This window comes from Eretmochelys imbricata, chromosome 6, assembly GCF_965152235.1.
Source record: "Eretmochelys imbricata isolate rEreImb1 chromosome 6, rEreImb1.hap1, whole genome shotgun sequence".
Lineage (NCBI taxonomy): Eukaryota > Metazoa > Chordata > Testudines > Cheloniidae > Eretmochelys > Eretmochelys imbricata.
Genome location: NC_135577.1, coordinates 33,054,184 through 33,072,068, shown reverse-complemented (window position 1 = coordinate 33,072,068; position 17,885 = coordinate 33,054,184). Strand labels below are relative to the sequence as shown.

At 43.3% G+C, this 17,885-nt stretch overlaps 2 protein-coding genes across 2 annotated transcripts in view; one reads left to right on the top strand and one right to left on the bottom strand.

Annotated features, from left to right (window-relative positions):
- The first annotated feature begins 1,796 nt into the window (after window positions 1-1,796).
- Window positions 1,797-2,345, top strand: TPI1 (triosephosphate isomerase 1). The gene has a single exon (XM_077820074.1). The coding sequence runs from the start codon at window positions 1,884-1,886 to the stop codon at window positions 2,343-2,345; it is 462 nt and encodes a 153-aa protein (XP_077676200.1). The 5' UTR covers window positions 1,797-1,883.
- Window positions 2,346-6,895: 4,550 nt separating this feature from the next.
- The window catches only part of RRAS2 (RAS related 2), an 83,293-nt gene continuing 72,303 nt past the window's right edge, over window positions 6,896-17,885 (bottom strand). The window contains exons 5-6 of the mRNA XM_077818381.1: window positions 11,518-11,636; window positions 6,896-8,350 (exon numbers count right to left, since the gene is read on the bottom strand). Of these exons, the coding sequence (XP_077674507.1) occupies window positions 8,263-8,350; window positions 11,518-11,636 (207 nt within the window). The 3' untranslated portion in view covers window positions 6,896-8,262. The remainder of the gene's footprint in view (window positions 8,351-11,517; window positions 11,637-17,885) is intronic.

Below are 17,885 nucleotides of genomic sequence, written 5' to 3'. Positions count from 1 at the left end.
ATGGCTTAGAATGCTATTGACACAGTTGCCCTTTGACGAGGGCTATAATTAGCAGCTAGATTGCTTTGTGAATTTTGCATATATTTGCCTAAACAAGGGGAAGAAGCCAAAGGAAAATATTTAGTTTTGTAAAAGGGTCTCAAGATAAAGGGTAAAGAAAGTAAACACAAATGACTTCAGAGATGCTTTAAACATCTTTGTATGCCTAGCAATAGTGACATCCAGTGGTTGTCAATATAACAGTCACAAGCATATTCAGTATTTCAGGATATTGCAATACAATACCTACTATTAGGACATGAATTAAATCAGTTCTCATGCATTGTCTAAGTGAAAATCACAAGACTAAGTCGGTCTGATAAAGGAATCGTCCTGCTAAAAGTATTACAAGAAAATTTAACAGCATTGAAACAAGTAAATCTATTTTGAGCACTTTCGTGTAGTGTATGTATTCAAAGTTAGTGTTTTTGTACCAGACCATTTTTCTATTTATAGACAGTAACTGCATTTTAGCAAGATAAAAGCTTCTTCTCTTGTTCCCATAGAGAGCTATGCAAAAAGATTAGGAGACAAATTCCCATTCTATCGTGGCTCTGCCACTGACTTACTTTGAAGTGTTGGGTAAATTAAGATCTCTGCTTTAAATTTCTTCATCTGAAATTATCATCTTCTCCGGAGGTGTTTTGAGAATTAGGTAAGTTGTTTGTAAAGTGCTTTGAGGGAAAGTACTTAGTACAATTATCAATGGTTATAAAATTACTAGATACCTACTTCCCAGATGATCTAAGGCTTGGAATTAGCCCCTCACCTTTGAGGTATCTGGCTGGTAACATGCTCCCTTCACCTAACAAAGGGAGAGATTCATTTAGTTCTGCAGTGAACTCTCTGACATGGAATATTGTTGAAGGGAATAGCTGCATCCTCTCCTCTATATGCAAGACCTCAAGACTTCTGCACATATTGGGCAGGCCTGTCTGTGGAGTAGCAAACAACTGCATCCATGAGATCTGAATCAAACACTAAAGTATTTTATCATAACGTTCTGGCACCAGACTTTCAATGCAATAGAAATGTTGTGTTTGCTTACTGTTCCTCCCAAACTTTATGTTCTTCCTCTTTCCTTAATTTACTCCACGGCTCCTATTCCATGGCTGCCCGTTCAGTTTTAGTTTAGGTTCTCCCTCTTCTCCGTCTAAAACAGCCACGCCCTCCTCCGTTTCCCCAATCTGACTGGGCCTCACTGTCACTCATATTGGGAATAGGAATGGGTCCTGATTTCCCTCCATCCTGCTGCTCCTTCCTCTCACCTTTTTTCCCTTTATTATCTCTTCCAGTTTTTCCCCCACTTACTGCGAACTCTTCCCTTTTCTGAATTCACTTCACACCTACCCGCTCCCCAAGCATGTTCCTGCTTGGAGTCTATCACATTTCAAAAATTGGCTGATCTGAAAATATTAGGAGGCAGGGGCAGGAGGATCGACTGGCTAGTTATTCTCACTGCAAGAGCCCTAATGAAAGGTCATACTAAAGCTTGCTCATGATTTTAAACACCAGAAGGGACAATTATGATCCCTGTTCTGACCTAGCACAAATCATAGAACTAACCAGAAATCCCCACATTAAGCCCATACCTTCTGGTTAAGGTAGAACCCAGTTTCTAGTCTGAATTTCTCTAACTTCAGCTTCCAGCTATTGGATCTGGTTATGTTTTTGTCTGCTAAAGTAAAGAGCCTTTTACTATGAGAAATTTTCTCCATCTAGGTACTTAGACTGATCAAATTGCCTCTTAGACCCTTCAGAAGCTTGATGCAAAGATTGCGGTTGCAGCACAAAACTGTTATAAGGTGCCAAAGGGAGCTTTCACAGGAGAGATCAGCCCAGCAATGATAAAGGACATAGGAGCCACCTGGGCGATCCTGGGCCACTCAGAGCGAAGACATGTTTTTGGGGAGTCTGATGAGCTGATTGGGCAGAAGGTGGCCCATGCCCTGGCTGAAGATCTTGGTGTCATCACCTGCATTGGAGAGAAACTGGATGAGAGAGAAGCTGGCATCACAGAGAAGGTGATTTTTGAACAGACCAAAGTGATTGCTGATAACATGAAGGACTGGAGCAAGGTGGTTCTTGCCTATGAGCCAGTTTGGGCTATTGGAACTGGTAAAACTGCAACTCCCCAGCAGGCTCCAGAGGGTCATGAGAAGCTGAGGGGATGGCTACAAAGTCATGTGTCTGAAACCGTCACTCGGTTCATCTATGGAGGTTCAGTCACTGGTGGCACCTGCAAGGAACTGGCCTCCCAGCATAACAGACTGCTTCCTCATTGGCAGCGCCTCCCTCAAGCCTGAATTCCTGGACATCAACGCAAAACACTGAACTGATCCATAGGGGTTCAGCCCAAAAGGAAAAACCATCATGGAGGTGAAAGAAGGAGAAATAAAGAAACTATAAGAAAGCTCACCCCTTGCCCCCTCACCCATGACTCCTCTCCCCCCATTCACCATAACTGTTCGTCTTGCTAACTGCTGTCACCCTGCTGGATTCTGATCGGCAGAGCGCCTTTTTCCAGAAACAGGGTTTTATTAGTCTCCACCTCTTGCCTGCCCTCCCTCTCTCTTAAGTGGGAAAAACTCAGGGTAGCCTTGTGGGTGGGTCTGGCTGGCTGTGCCCATGTGCCTGGTAGACCAATCAGAGTCCACAGCATGTCTCTCCCTCCCTCCCACCCATCTTCCTCTGCAGTGCTGCAATAAGGCGGTCACTTGGGCTGGGGAGAAAAGAGGAGGAAAGGCTGCCTCTTGCACCAGGCAGCCTCTGGTTTGATCAGCTGGAAGGGAGTGCCTGGCAGCGGACATCCCTGTGAGACATTGTAGCTTTTCCGTGTCCCTTAACCAACAGTGAATAGAAATAAACGTGGCACGGGGGGTGGGGGGGGGGGGGCGGACGACAACCTTCCCCCTGTTAAGGTAAAGGCTAGGTTGAATATAAGGCAGGTTTCTGAATCTTTTCAACCAACATTCCTGCTAAAGAGCAGTAAGAAATGCAGACAACGGCTGCAGTAAAGCTCTTTTACAGACAGTAGTTTACCTCATGTGCTTATTTCAACATGGAAACAAACCAGGATTTCTAAAAAGCTTTAGTTGCTCCACATAAGGGAGAAGGAATCTTGTTATAGTGAATTGTGACTAAAGCTTTATAAATCTTCGAATGCAGCCACGTGGAAAAATGATGGCAGAAGACTATTCATTAAAGTGGGTATGTTTTAGATCCAATCCAGACTAAACCAGTCCATCTAACCCAGGGAAGCTATGCAGCAGTTCATGGGTGCATACTCCCTCCTGCAGCATATCCGCCATTTAATGCTGCTGACAGGCATTTTATGGCAACTAATCTCAAGAGGATAGTCGGAGGGGTGCACTTATGTAGTTGCGTAGGGTGCCCCTCTCATTGTCTTGGGAGACTGGCAATGAAACCAGGGGAAACTTAAGCAAAGGTCAAGCTGCAAGGACTGAATCTCCTTGAATAGCAGAACCAGTATTCTGAAACATAGGAAGGCAGAAGCAAGAACCATTAGTCCAAAAGGAACCACCCCAGTTAAAATGGCAATCAAGGAAAGGAGTAGCCTGACAAAATTCCTCACTCACAGATTTATTTTTGGCCTATCCTTTAAATTGACACCTTAATCTAGGCTACAGCTAGTCCACCAAGGCTCCATGCAGGGTCTTAGTACAGCTCTGTTCTTAGGGGGCAAGAGTGATAGATTGAAAAGGCAGAGGAAAGAACATCCATTCCATTCCTTTGCACAGCTCTGCAACGCCTCATCACAGTGTGTTATTTTTAGAGCAGAAAGGTTAGCTTGCTGCAGAGCTAGGATCCAGAGCACAGCCAGCTGCCAACACACTGTGGGGGATATAGTCCTTAAGGAAGATCTAAAAAATACAAACCACCACAGCAACTCCCTCCTGTGTGGGCAAGTTCACAGAAATCCATAACAGTTGGTTCTACTTAAATTTTCATATCATGCCCCATACTATAATATGAGCACCTTGCAGAATCGAGTTAAAGAAGGTGGCCAACATTTCTCAGACAGGGTTTCTTCACCATGCGCCCCCTACCCCTGAGAAAAAAAACACCACACCTGTAGATTATTATTAGCACAAAAACTGGTGTCTGTAGTTCTTAAGCAAGGCAAGGTAAAAAGTGCATTTCACATTCGGACCACAGCATACTGAGGTTTGGGGTATGTATGAGTTCCTGTGGGAGAGCAACACTCCACAGTTTCAGGCACGCCTCAGAGAAAGCACCACTCCCTATGCAGACAAGCTTTGCCCTTGTGGTAAAAATTCCACAATGCTTCCCATTGCTCCAGCATTCCAGTGTTCTAGAAAAGCAATGACTTCACAGAGGTTGAGCTCCCAAAGGGAGAGGCAGTATCCTAAGGACAGGCCATTCAGTGCTTTGAAAAGAAGAAAGCAGACCTTGAGTTTAACAAGGATGGAGAAAGAATAAAATTATTCAGATGCCCAGCAAAACTCCCAAATCGTGGACTGGCTTGATAATCTGTGAGTACGTCTCCTGGAATAGAGGGGACAGAGATAGAAAAAGCAAACTTTTTGAAGTGTTTCCCTCTGTCCACTTCTGCCTTGCTGGAGTTTAATTTCAGGACGCTCTACCTCATTTATGTCCTGATCTCAGCCAAATGCTAGAAAAAGTGGGCAACAGTGGTTATCAGCTGTGAACGACATACCTGTATATTAATGACATTTGAATTCGTGAAGTCAACCACAAGGAAGGGTTCAAACCATTTTAGAAAGCCTTTCCTTGAGCCCACCATCCCCTAGGTTGGGAAGTGTAGCATTATTCCATCATCAACTACATTGAATTCTAGAGAGAAGCCCAGGAGGTGGCCACTTATCCCTGGATAATTTGGTCACTGGCAGTCGACTTTTTTATATACTTTATGCATCACTTTATAAGACAATTACTTTCTATTTGAAAATCATTTACATTTGAACTCTTGGTATCACACCGGGGATTATGAAATAGATAGTGCAAGATGATGAACCAGTCACTGGTGTATTTAAGGCAGAGTCCCTTCTGCCCTATGGTAAGTCTACACAACACGAGCAGGGATTCCACACCTCTTTGGCCCCAGGTAACCAACTTGCTTTTCTTGCTGAGCAGCAGCACAAAAGCTGCTCCATTTCTCTGCCACCGCATTACTTGTATGAACAGATAAAGGCTCGTTGGGCACTGTGCTTGCGAACAAGAGGACAGAAACTGCCATTATGAATTAAACTGTTAGATGAAGTACAGAAGTCCTACATCCTGGCTCCTTCAGTGGAATATGTGAACCCTTCTCAATACTAAATTATGCAGTAACATGCATATAGGAAGATTTCACTTCCCCATCCTCCTCCCTGTAGGTAGTGGATGGCTTACATTCTGAAGCTTGAATGTTGGTCTAGGTACTGTGGTACAGAGTGTGCCGCCATAGAAGATTCTGGGAGCCCCAGCAGTGTTCACCTTATTACAGCTGGGTTGAAACATAACTACTATGCTGTAACAGACTCAACAGGTTACCAGGCTCCATTCAACGGTGGCAAAAAAAGGCGGCTCTGTGTGTGTGGAAGAAATAGAGTTCTTATGCTCTCTCTCTCTGACAGGCATGCTAAAAACAGCCCGATCTGAAAGAGCATCTTCTCTTTACTTTAGAGGTTAATTTATCAAATAGTGAAGACCTCACATCTCAAAAAAGTGATTAAAAAAGAAGAATCATGCAGCTTTAACTTTTTAAAAATTGTGCACAAGTCTGGCTACTTAGTCACACTAAGTTGAAAGTTTCCAGAGAACTTAATTTGAATCTTATAAACAGGACTGCCGTCGGGGAGGGGGGCACAATTGCCCAGGGGCCCAGGTGATTTAAAAGGGCCCAGGGGACCCTGGCTGCCACCACGGCCATGGTAGCAGCAGTGGCCAGGGAGCCCCAGTCTCTTTTAAATTGCCCAGGCGGGCCGCAGGGCAACTAGGTGCACAAGACCACTCTGGGCCCCATGCTTTGGGGGGCCCCCCGCGGTCCTGTGACTAATTTTTCACTTCCGCCCTGGGCCCTGCCCCCACTACGGGCAGCCCTGGCCCTGCTTATGAATTTGTCAGCAGGCCTGCTTATGAACATAATGCAATACCTTACATTTAATGCCTTCCCCTAATCCCAAGTGCTTTACACATCTGAGAAATAAAAACCCACAGTCTTTGCTAAAGGCCATCATTTCTTAGACTTGGAGAATGTAATACATCTGCCAAACATTCCACAGAGTTTTTATTTCAAATTTTCTAAATGTTACTCAAATAATGACTGAGTGCCCACTGATAATGTTTTACAGACATCATGTAAAATATGTTAAGTCATTTCTCAGAAAAATAACCATGGTGTGCATGCAGAGTCAGTGAGCCAACTTAAGCTTCCTACTGCAACTTAATTTCCTCTACTATAAACGTTTCCTAGCGTCACTCCTAGTATTAACCTGGCTTGTTACACAAAACCTAGTTGTCTTCAAGATTCTATTACCAGAGCAGAATTATAGAAATTTTTTTTATTGGCAGAGCAATCAACAATTAGCATATGCCAAAACATAGCCAAGTACAAGAAGTTTATTTTGAGTGATCTATTTTGAGAACTATCATTCTGTAGTCCTCTGGTGTCAGCCTCTGGTCACAGCGTCAGTTGAATCAGGAAGCCATTTCTACTTAGATCCTTGAAGTCCATTCACGTTATAGGCCAAATTTCAGGCTGAAAATATTTAAAAGTTTGCCTGTATTGTCCTATCACCCTTCCAGCTATTGTTAACCCTTCAACCGAAGGAGAGATTCAGTTTTTAAAAGAAACAAAGGTGCAATGTGCTTACCTCTTGATAATGGTTAGATCATCTTTAATTCTAGCACCTCAAGTTATACAAAGGTATGCTTAATAACCAAACTTCATAGAACTGTTGGACACATTCAATAAGGTGACAACTGTGCAATACCACTCAGTATTTCAGAATCAGGGAATATACTCTTGAATTGTTTAAACACAATCCACAGAACTCAAAATTCAAAAACCATCCACAGTTAAACTAAACAGTCATTTAAAAGTCTTACAGTTTAATATAGTTCACATAATGGTCAGTCTTTTATAAGGGATACTAAACATTACTTGAAAGCATGCCAAACTTTACTTTTTATAGGAAAGTCGGGCAGGCACATGATTGGCCATTGCTGGGTACAAACAGAACAGTAAGGAGAAGTTCTACCACAGTTCAGCATATCTCGCATTATTTTGACAGTTAAACGTGAACCGTGAGAATTAAATATTCATCTTTACATATACACAAGTTATGCTGTGAAAGCATATTTGCTTACAAACATATAAAAATACTTGTTAACTAGTTTGATAAGAAAATAATGTATAAAAGTATATAGCAAAAACATTTAATCATCTGACATTGGAAAGATCAAATTCATCTTTTTATATTACATGAAACAAAAACAGCTACAATTTTAGTTTTCTTGAATCCCTTACCCAGAAATACATCAAAGGAAGACATGAATTTTTTCCCCCCAACAATGATGTGAAATTTTTCTAATAAACTGAAATGGCTAGTCCAGAATGAGCCCAGGTATTTGGCCACATTATAATAGTAGTAATAATCCCGTAGCTACTCTGGATCCGTGAAATAAATACAGTAAGTAGACTTTTTGGCCACTGGAAAAAAAAGCTGAAGCATAAACAAGAGCTGAAACATTTTTGCTGACAAAGAAATTCAGTGTTGATTTCTTAAGGCTAGCTGAACTCTAATTTAACTGAAGGGCAAAAAGCCAATACACGTTTTTATTAAATACACTTTACACTTTGATTGCAGGTCTCCTTAATAGTAGCTAATGAAATGTCAGAAGTGAAAAATAAATTAATTAACATAAGACAACTTTTATGCTTCACTTGAACACCTTGTCCTCTAAGGTTTTGTTTCATCACCACAAGGTGCACGCTCTTAAAGGGAGAAAAAATAGAAACTGATCTTAAAGAAGCAGCCTTAGTGTTTTGCTTTGAAGTCTGCCCTGAGATGACTGAGTCGTCTTCTAGGACTGTATTCAGCCAGCCTCTAGGACTAAGGCTATTTTGGTGGCCATTTATAGGACATGGCACAAAAGGCTAGACATACCCAAAGTGATGCAAAATGGTGGAAAGAAAAATTAATCTGGCAGTTGATAGCTTGATTCATGGGATTCTTAGAAAATGACACAATGACAGCCTTTCTTGTCTTTCTCTTTCCGTGTTGGTTCTGGTGAAGGAGGGCACTCTTGTTCTTGAAATTTTCTAAAAAAAATGAAAGTTCAGTTCATATATTTCTAACTCAAATCCGCTATATTTTAGCACGTTTATTTATGATGCTCTTCCTCTGGCAAAATTAGTCTTAACCACCATTACCTATGTTGACTAGACAAGTTCCAGGATTTTCAGATTATTATTTGTACTGCCGCAGCACCTAGAGACTGTGTGCTAAGTACTGTACAAACATAAAATAAGAATCCCTGTCCAGAGATATTACAAATACTGCTGGTAAATACTATTAGGCATACTTACTATATCAGTTCATGTCAGACCCAGCAAGGTTTTCAGGTAAGGTTATACTGCTACCCTTCTGGGCATGCTCAGAGGTAAAAATGGGTGTTGTGCCCGTAACCAACTACAATGGGCCTATATTTGTACCTCAGTGTTAACAGCTTAAATAACCATTTATTGTGGATAAAGCTTTAAAATGTTGTCACTCTGCAAACCATATCTTACAAACATTCCCCCAAATCCTGTTCTTTCCAGGGGCATAAGCAATAATATTATTCATAATGGCTGATCAACATAATCATAATTCATGCCTGGTTCTAGAAGCTACATCAACAAGTATTAAAAATCAAACTTCTTAGTTAGCTCTTCTTACAATGCTTCTAATAACCTGGGCTTTCCTTTCACCAAAAGGGAAATTCCATGAAACAGAGTAAGTTGCTGTGATGCAATTTAAATGGTTCAAAATGGGTTACTTACAGCCAGCTTGACTGATATAGCAACAAGTTTAGTTCTGAAGTTATTCAACATCCAAGTGATGACATAACTCACCCTCTTTGGAGCAGTGAAATGGTACTTGAAAACAAAGATGTCTATTTAAAATTGAAATCAAATTTGAATAATAATTTAAGGAATAAAGAGGAAAATCCTGATGGTAGAGGATGAATGAAGGCTCTATAATTTTACTCTTTTCTGCCAAAAAGGAAAGGATAATCTGTGATAGCTCTTGAAAATATATAACTTGTCTCTGGCCTATGACCACCCTATAAACCAGATTTTTAAAAATGGTGTTTATGCTACCTGAATAACTACAGCAAGATCCTACTCTGATGGGGCTTTGCCTCAAAACCAAAACTGTATCACCCTCATGACTAATAAGACAAGAAGAGTATGTCCGCTGGGAAAAAAGTTAGCACCCTTTGGCTAGGCTATGGGATTTTAGATAGAACAGGTAGGCACTTCCTGAAGTGCCAAAGCAGTATTTCTATCATGAATATAACATTTATTTTTCCAGTTTCACCCAGAGGGTAAGTGCAAGTGCAATGGGAGCTTCAATTTACAACTGAGACCCATGTCAGTGATAGCTACTAAAAAAATCTACTAGGGAAGAATTGGGTCAGTTATTGACAGATTCTGGAGGGCAGGATGCCATCAAAGGAAGCAATTTCGTTCAATTGAAATTTTAAACCCTTTTCTCCTCTCTATGCTGACAGAAGACACTACGAACCTGAGCCATCTTTTTCCATGTACTTATAGGAGGACATTACATAACGCTCACCATAGTTATCCATGCTTTTGTGAAGTCCTATTGGAATCACTGCATTGCACTCTACATGGAACTTTCTTTGATACTCTAAAGCTTCAGAAAGCTAAGGTGGGGACTTTTTGCTTGCTTACCAGCTTTAGCCATAGGAAACATAGGTATGTGGTCCAGGGTTTCACTGCCTTCCTAGTCACTTCTGGTTGTTATTCCAGGTACTGTTTTTTATTTAGGCCCATAGGCACAACCGCAGGGAAGGAAAAAGAGAATGCTCCTGCCCCACAAACACATGCAACTTTGCCTGCCCTAATGGAGTTTAAAGTGCACAGCTTCCCCTCCTTTCCCTAAAACATGACACCCTGCAGCTGCTTCTTCCTCAATTCTTTCTTTAGACCAAGCCACTCTCAGTCTCCTCTTCCGAAGTCCTATTGGTGTTAGCTATCTCCTGTGGTACTGGAATCAGCAGTGATTCCTCCTCCTCCCCTGTAATGTATTCCTCACTGCTATGCTGAAGGGCACCAGCAATCACCGGGAGTTAAAGGTTGGAGGCTACAGTAGGGAGAGTGAAGGGGATGACAGGAGAGAGAGAAAGCCTGATGAGACCGGGAGGAAAGGTAGAAAGTGAATATCTGACTCAAAGCAAAAGCTCTCATGTGGTCAACAGGGGAAGGAAAGGAGGCTGCATGTGTGCGGTAATGAAGAAACATTTATGAAAAGCATGTGCATACTCGCTCTGAAGTTTGCTTAGGGCCAGTCTTTTCCAACTACCCTGCCTCTTCCCCAATTTGCCTTTCTCCATACACAGAAAATTCTCCCTCCTGGTACATCCAACTCGCCCCCCCCCACCACCACCGTGGTGACACTAACAGAAGCCAGCAAGATCGTTTTTGCCATCAGTCTCTATATCTGAAAAACCTACAAAGTGGAAGGAAAAGTGTTCAGTAAAACCCCTCATATTGGTCTAACAGGCTCTGTTCAAGGCATATGTAATTTCACTATCCACTCAGTCTTTTGAATGGGAGAAAAAGGGAGATATTTTACCAAGGAAATTCAACAACTTCCAAGAGGCATTTAGTTTTACCATTGATTAAGCTATTTTTTATACATGAGATTAGAACTTGTTGGATAAGTACATACCCAGTTTCTAGGTATGCACTTTCTTTTTGGACTTCTTGCTGTGTTAAAGAGGTGCTAACACTATAGGATTCACCTGCCAGACAGGAGCAGCAAATAAGGGAGTTTTACAAGGCAGTTCTCTAGGTGAAGGAGAAATACCTACATAATCCTTAGTCTGTTGGTTTGTTTTGTTGTATGCTTTTTACACAAAGCCAATATTTAGTTGCTGAATACCGGCTACACTATTTAAGCATGAGCAGATTTCATTGACTGTATGTTCAATACCTAGCACCAGAAATCTTGAGGGATTAAGGGAAAAAGTTCTCCTCTCAAACCCACGTGGCTGATACCCATTCAAATATTCTGCTTTCCTAACATGCAGATTTCCCACATGGTCAGCAGAGAGTCAGTTAACATTTGCAATGCAGTTGTGCAAGCAGAATTTGCCCCGATTATCCCTTTATTGTATTTTCTCTCCAAGACAGCAGTTTGTTATCTGTTAAAGCTCACGAGTTCTTTAAGTTTCCTCAGAACACTGTTGACCTACCTTATGACTCTGACAAGTTCATGAAAGGCTTGGTCTACATTCAATCGTATTTTTGCTGAGGCTTCCATATACGTTACTTTAAGCTGTCGTGCTAATTGCTGGCCTTCCTCTTGTGTTACCTGAAATCAAAAGCAATCATTAAGAATAAGCTCCAAGCATTCCACTGGACATAGCCTGATTTGTGTACACACTACACAGTGAGCACTGTGTCTATGAAAAAATACATAGCTGTTTCCCTAAATATTGCATATGAATCACCTTAACTGCTAGATATATTCAACTACTGAATCCCTCAGGGATAAAGTCAATCAACATGTGTTGAGTATAACTTCTCTAGCATGGTATTTAAAAAAATAAAGCTACCCACCAAAAATACAAAATTGTAAGAATTTAAAATGCAAGTTAACATTTTTTTTAAATGTAGAGAAGAGCATTCAAAAGAGTCAGAAAGCTCTGTCCATATGCCGTCTTCAAACCATTTCCCATTATATTAAATACTTTTCAAATTCTGTGTAACTGCTCATATGACCAGGTTTTCCTCCTTAAATAGGAAAGCCTGAGTACAATGATCCCTGCTCAGACGAACAATTACAATCTTCTGGATAACCCAGTAGTATCCACCATGCTGTCAATTCTGGTAAAACCCATTCTTTTCCCCAGCCCAGCCAAACCTGAACAGTACATTAGCATCACTTAGGTTTTGCGGTAGTAAAGCAAAATAAATAATGAAGTTTGCTACGAACCAAAACTACGAAGACTCAAAAGTCAAATAGCTGCTGCTAGATAAGAACCAAGTGTGCAAGATATTAAGGCACGGCTGCTTAGAAATATAGCTTGAACTCTAGGAGACAATGAGAGGTGGGTACACAGTGCTACAGAAATACCTATAAGACCACTGAGTAGCTTTGCCCCGATACGATGGTACAAGTTCCAGTGAAAAAATATTTTAACAGCAATACACAACGCAGCCTGAAGTGCTCATCTGTGACAAGCAGACCCTGAATAGTAAGCTGGCTGACATGCCTTCTGCGCTGGAATCATTTGATGCTAAACAAGCTGCCATCCATCACTGATTCAATTAATACACCATATTGATAATTTTTAAAGGAATACATAACAGAGAAGATGACAAAGCCAGTGGGTGCCAAGACGCAGCCTTCCTTCATACCAGTATCAATACTAAAACTCAGATGACCTCATTTCAATACTGGATGGCTGCCTTCATTCCCTCATGGAACTCCTTGAATAGGAAGAGCACTTTTTGTGGACAGTCAGTTTTTAACAGGATCTTACAGATGCCATTCCTGCTAACTGTCAAAGGCTCTGGACAACACAGATCACTTCTATCTCAGCTCAATTCTTACTAGCTCACTTAATCTTGATAGGGAACTTGATGCTAGAATCAGCAAAGCTTCTGTTACCTTTGTGTTCAGGGTTAGCAAATATGTGAGGTAAGTTTGCCAAAGGTGTCTGTTTATTCAGGCTTGTGTCCTTAGTACCCTCCTATACAGTTGTGAAAGCTGGGTTACATAACCCAAGCAGGAGTGGAGATTGAACAGTTTCCACCTCTGCTGTCTTAGAAAAATCCTTGGAGTTACTTGGACCAACGGATCACCAATAATGATATCATTGAGAGAACCAGCCTACACTCCATGCAGACTACGCTGGATATTTGCGGGCTTCGCTGCTTGGGACACGAGGAACGCATGCCTCAAGGTAATGTGCTGCAGGCTGTGGTTTATGGCCAACGTAAGAACTGCCCACAACACAAAGGAAGGCCAAAGGTCTAATACAGCAACAAGGTGAATGAACCAAGGCCTCAAGATATTCAGCATTTCCACTGACAACTAGGAAAATCCTGCCCAAAATCATTCAGTTTGGAGAAGCTGGGTTAAAAAGAGCCATCAGAGAGCTCAGCAGGCAAGTCAGGAAGTAGAGTATGCTTCAAATTCTATCTGGTGAGGGGACTTGTGGCCACTGTGGGAAGGTTTGCCACTTGCATCAGGCTCTTTTCCCATACCATTGCTAAGCCCCTTTGATGGACTGACTTTGTCGCATCTCCTTTCATCTGCCAAGATGCTGGATGGCCACATAGGGAGAAAAGAGCAGATTTTTAGTGGTAAAGACAAAGAAGAAACAGATCTTGGCAAAACACTGGCTACAAAGGAAGAGTCAAAGATTACACCTTGGTCTGACTGGAAGAATAACCGATGTCAATGACAAGAGAGGTGCAGGAGGACAGAGGTCGAGCGAAAAGATAAGTGTAGTTTAGGAGAGATTTTATTGGATGTCCAGCTGCAATCTCAAAGAGGCAAACAGAGATAAGACACTAGACAGAGGAGGGGAAGGGCAGGGATAAAGAGGTAGACTTGTGGGTGGTCAGCAGATAGTATGACACAAATTAAGAATAAAAATACTTCTTACGTAAGTTATATCAGTTAATGTGAAGAGAGGTACCCAAGGAGTTCAGAGGCTGGAATAGGAAAGGGGAGATGCTTTTTATAGATTTTAAGGCCTTTCTGACCTGCTGTATAATAGGCAGAGTTCCTACCAGTAATTCCTGCATTGAACCTATACTTCTGATTGTAGCTCTAAAAGATAGATTCTAAAAGATACACTGTAGCTCAGTGTATCTTTTAGAAAGACCTAATCTGGATTTATAGATTTCAAGTGATGGAGAATCTACCACATCCCCTGGTTAATTACCATCAGTGTTAAAAATGGGCACCTTATTTCTAGAGTTAATATGTCTAGCTTCAGCTTCCAGCCATTGGATCTTGTTATACCTTTGTCTGCTAAAGTAAACAGATCCTTATTAGCAGATCCTTTTCCTTATGTAGGCATTTATAGACAACCAAGTCAACCCTTATCCTTCATTTGGATACGTTAAATAGATTGCAATTCTCAAGTCTCTCTCTGCCCTGGTCTACACTAGGACTTTAGGTCGAATTTAGCAGCGTTAAATCGATGTAAACCTGCACCCGTCCACACGATGAAGCCCTTTATTTCGACTTAAAGGGCTCTTAAAATCGATTTCCTTACTCCACCCCTGACAAGTGGATTAGCGCTTAAATCGGCCTTGCCGAGTCGAATTTGGGGTACTGTAGACACAATTCGACAGTATTGGCCTCCGGGAGCTATCCCAGAGTGCTCCATTGTGATCGCTCTGGACAGCACTCTCAACTCAGATGCACTGGCCAGGTAGACAGGAAAAGAACTGCGAACTTTTGAATCTCATTTACTGTTTGGCCAGCGTGGCAAGCTGCAGGTGACCATGCAGAGCTCATCAGCAGAGGTGACCATGATGGAGTCCCAGAAACGCAAAAGAGCTCCAGCATGGACCGGACGGGAAGTATAGGATCTGATCGCTGTACGGGGAGAGGAATCCGTGCTATCAGAACTCTGTTCCAGTTTTCGAAATGCCAAAACCTTTGTCAAAATCTCCCAGGGCATGAAGGACAGAGGCCATAACAGGGACACGAAGCAGTGCCGCGTGAAACTTAAGGAGCTGAGGCAAGCCTACCAGAAAACCAGAGAAGCTAACGGCCGCTCCGTGTCAGATCCCCAAACATGCCGCTTCTATGATGAGCTGCATGCCATTTTAGGGGGTTCAGCCACCACAACCCCAGCCGTGTTGTTTGACTCCTTCAATGGAGATGGAGACAACACGGAAACAGGTTTTGGGGACGAAGAAGATGATGATGAGGTTGTAGATAGCTCACAACAAGCAAGCGGAGAAACCGGTTTTCCCGACAGCCAGGAACTGTTTCTCACCCTGGACCTGGAGCCAGTACCCCCCGAACCCACCCAAGGCTGCCTCCTGGACCTGGCAGGCGGAGAAGGGACCTCAGGTGAATGTACCTTTTAAAATACTATACATGGTTTAAAAGCAAGCATGTGAAAGGATTAATTTGCCCTGGCATTTGCGGCTCTCCTGGATGTACTCCCACAGCCTTTGCAAAAGGTTTCTGGGGAGGGCAGCCTTATTGCGTCCTCCATGGTAGGACACTTTACCACTCCAGGCCAGTAACACGTACTCGGGAATCATTGTACAACAAAGCATTGCAGTGTATGTTTGCTGGCATTCAAACAACATCCGTTCTTTCTCTCTCTGTGTTATCCTCAGGAAAGTGAGATATCATTCATGGTCACCTGGTTGAAATAGGGTGCTTTTCTTCAGGGGACACTCAGAGGAGCCCGTTCCTGCTGGGCTGTTTGCCTGTGGCTGAACAGAAATGTTCCCCACTGTTAGCCACGGGGACAGGGGAGGGTTGAGGGGGTAGCCACGCGGTGGGGGGAGGCAAAATGCGACCTTGTAACGAAAGCACATGTGCTATGTATGTAATGTTAACAGCAAGGTTTACCCTGAAAGACTGTAGCCACTGTTTTATAAAATGTGTCTTTAAATACCGCTGTCCCTTTTTTTCCTCCACCAGCTGTATGTGTTTCTATGATCACAGGATCTTCTTCCCAGAGGCTAGCGAAGAAAAAAAAACGCACTCGTGATGAAATGTTCTCTGAGCTCATGCTGTCCTCCCACACTGACAGAGCACAAACGAATGCGTGGAGGCAAATAATGTCAGAGTGCAGGAAAGCACAGAATGACTGGGAGGAGAGGTGGCGGGCTGGAGAGAGTAAGTGGCGGGCTGAAGACAGGGCTGAAGTTCAAATGTGGTGGCAGCGTGATGAGAGGAGGCAGGATTCAATGCTGAGGCTGCTGGAGGACCAAACCAGTATGCTCCAGTGTATGGTTGAGCTGCAGCAAAGGCAGCTGGAGCACAAACTGCCACTACAGCCCCTGTGTAACCAACCGCCCTCCTCCCCAAGTTCCAGAGCCTCCACACCCAGACGCCCAAGAACGCGGTGGGGGAGCCACCGGCCAACCAGCCACTCCACCACAGAGGATTGCCCAAAAAAAAGAAGGCATTCAATAAATTTTAAAGTCGTAAACTTTTAAAGTGCTGTGTGGCATTTTCCTTCCCTCCTCCACCACCCCTCCTGGGCTACCTTGATAGTCATCCCCCTATTTGGGTGATGAATGAATAAAGAATGCATGATTGTGAAGCAACGATGACTATTGCCTCTGCAAGCGGTGATCGAAGGGAGAAGGGGAGGGTGGTTAGCTTACAGGGAAGTAGAGTGAACCAAGGGGCGGTGGGTTTCATCAAGGAGAAACAAAGAACTTTCACACCATAGCCTGGCCAGTCATGAAACTGGTTTTCAAAGCTTCTCTGATACGTACCGCGCACTCCTGTGCTCTTCTAACCGCCCTGGTGTCTGGCTGCGCGTAACCAGCGGCCAGGCGATTTGCCTCAACCTCCCACCCCGCCATAAACGTCTCCCCCTTACTCACAGATATTGTGGAGCACACAGCAAGCAGTAATAACAGTGGGAATATTGGTTTCGCTGAGGTCTAAGCGAGTCAGTAAACTGCACCAGCGCGCCTTTAAACATCCAAATGCACATTCTACCACCATTCTGCACTTGCTCAGCATGTAGTTGAACAGCTCCTGACTACTGTCCAGGCTGCCTGTGTACGGCTTCATGGAGCCATGGCATTAAGGGGTAGGCTGGGTCCCCAAGGATAACTATCGGCATTTCAACACCCCCAACAGTTATTTTCTGGTCTGGGAATAAAGTCCCTTCCTCCAGCTTTTGAAACAGACCAGAGTTCCTGAAGATGCAAGCGTCATGTACCTTTCCCGGTCATCCCACGTTGATGTTGGTGAAACGTCCCTTGTGATCCACCAGAGCTTGCAGCACTATTGAAAAGTACCCCTTGCGGTTTATGTACTCGCTGGCTTGGTGCTCCGGTGCCAAGATAGGGATATGGGTTCCGTCTATGGCCCCACCACAGTTAGGGAATCCCATTGCAGCAAAGCCATCCACTATGACCTGCACATTTCCGAGGGTCACTACCCTTGATATCAGCAGATCTTTGATTGCGTGGGCTACTTGCATCACAGCAGCCCCCACAGTAGATTTGCCCACTCCAAATTGATTCCCAACTGACCGGTAGCTGTCTGGCGTTGCAAGCTTCCACAGGGCTATCGCCACTCGCTTCTCAACTGTGAGGGCTGCTCTCATCTTGGTATTCATGCACTTCAGGGCAGGGGAAAGCAAGTCACAAAGTTCCATGAAAGTGCCCTTACGCATGCAAAAGTTTCGCAGCCACTGGGAATTGTCCCAGACCTGCAACACTATGCGGTCCCACCAGTCTGTGCTTGTTTCCCGAGCCCAGAATTGGCGTTCCACAGCACGAATCTGCCCCATTAGCACCATGATACATGCATTGGCAGGGCCCATGCTTTCAGAGAAATCTGTGTCCATGTCCTGATCACTCACGTGACCGCGCTGACGTCGCCTAC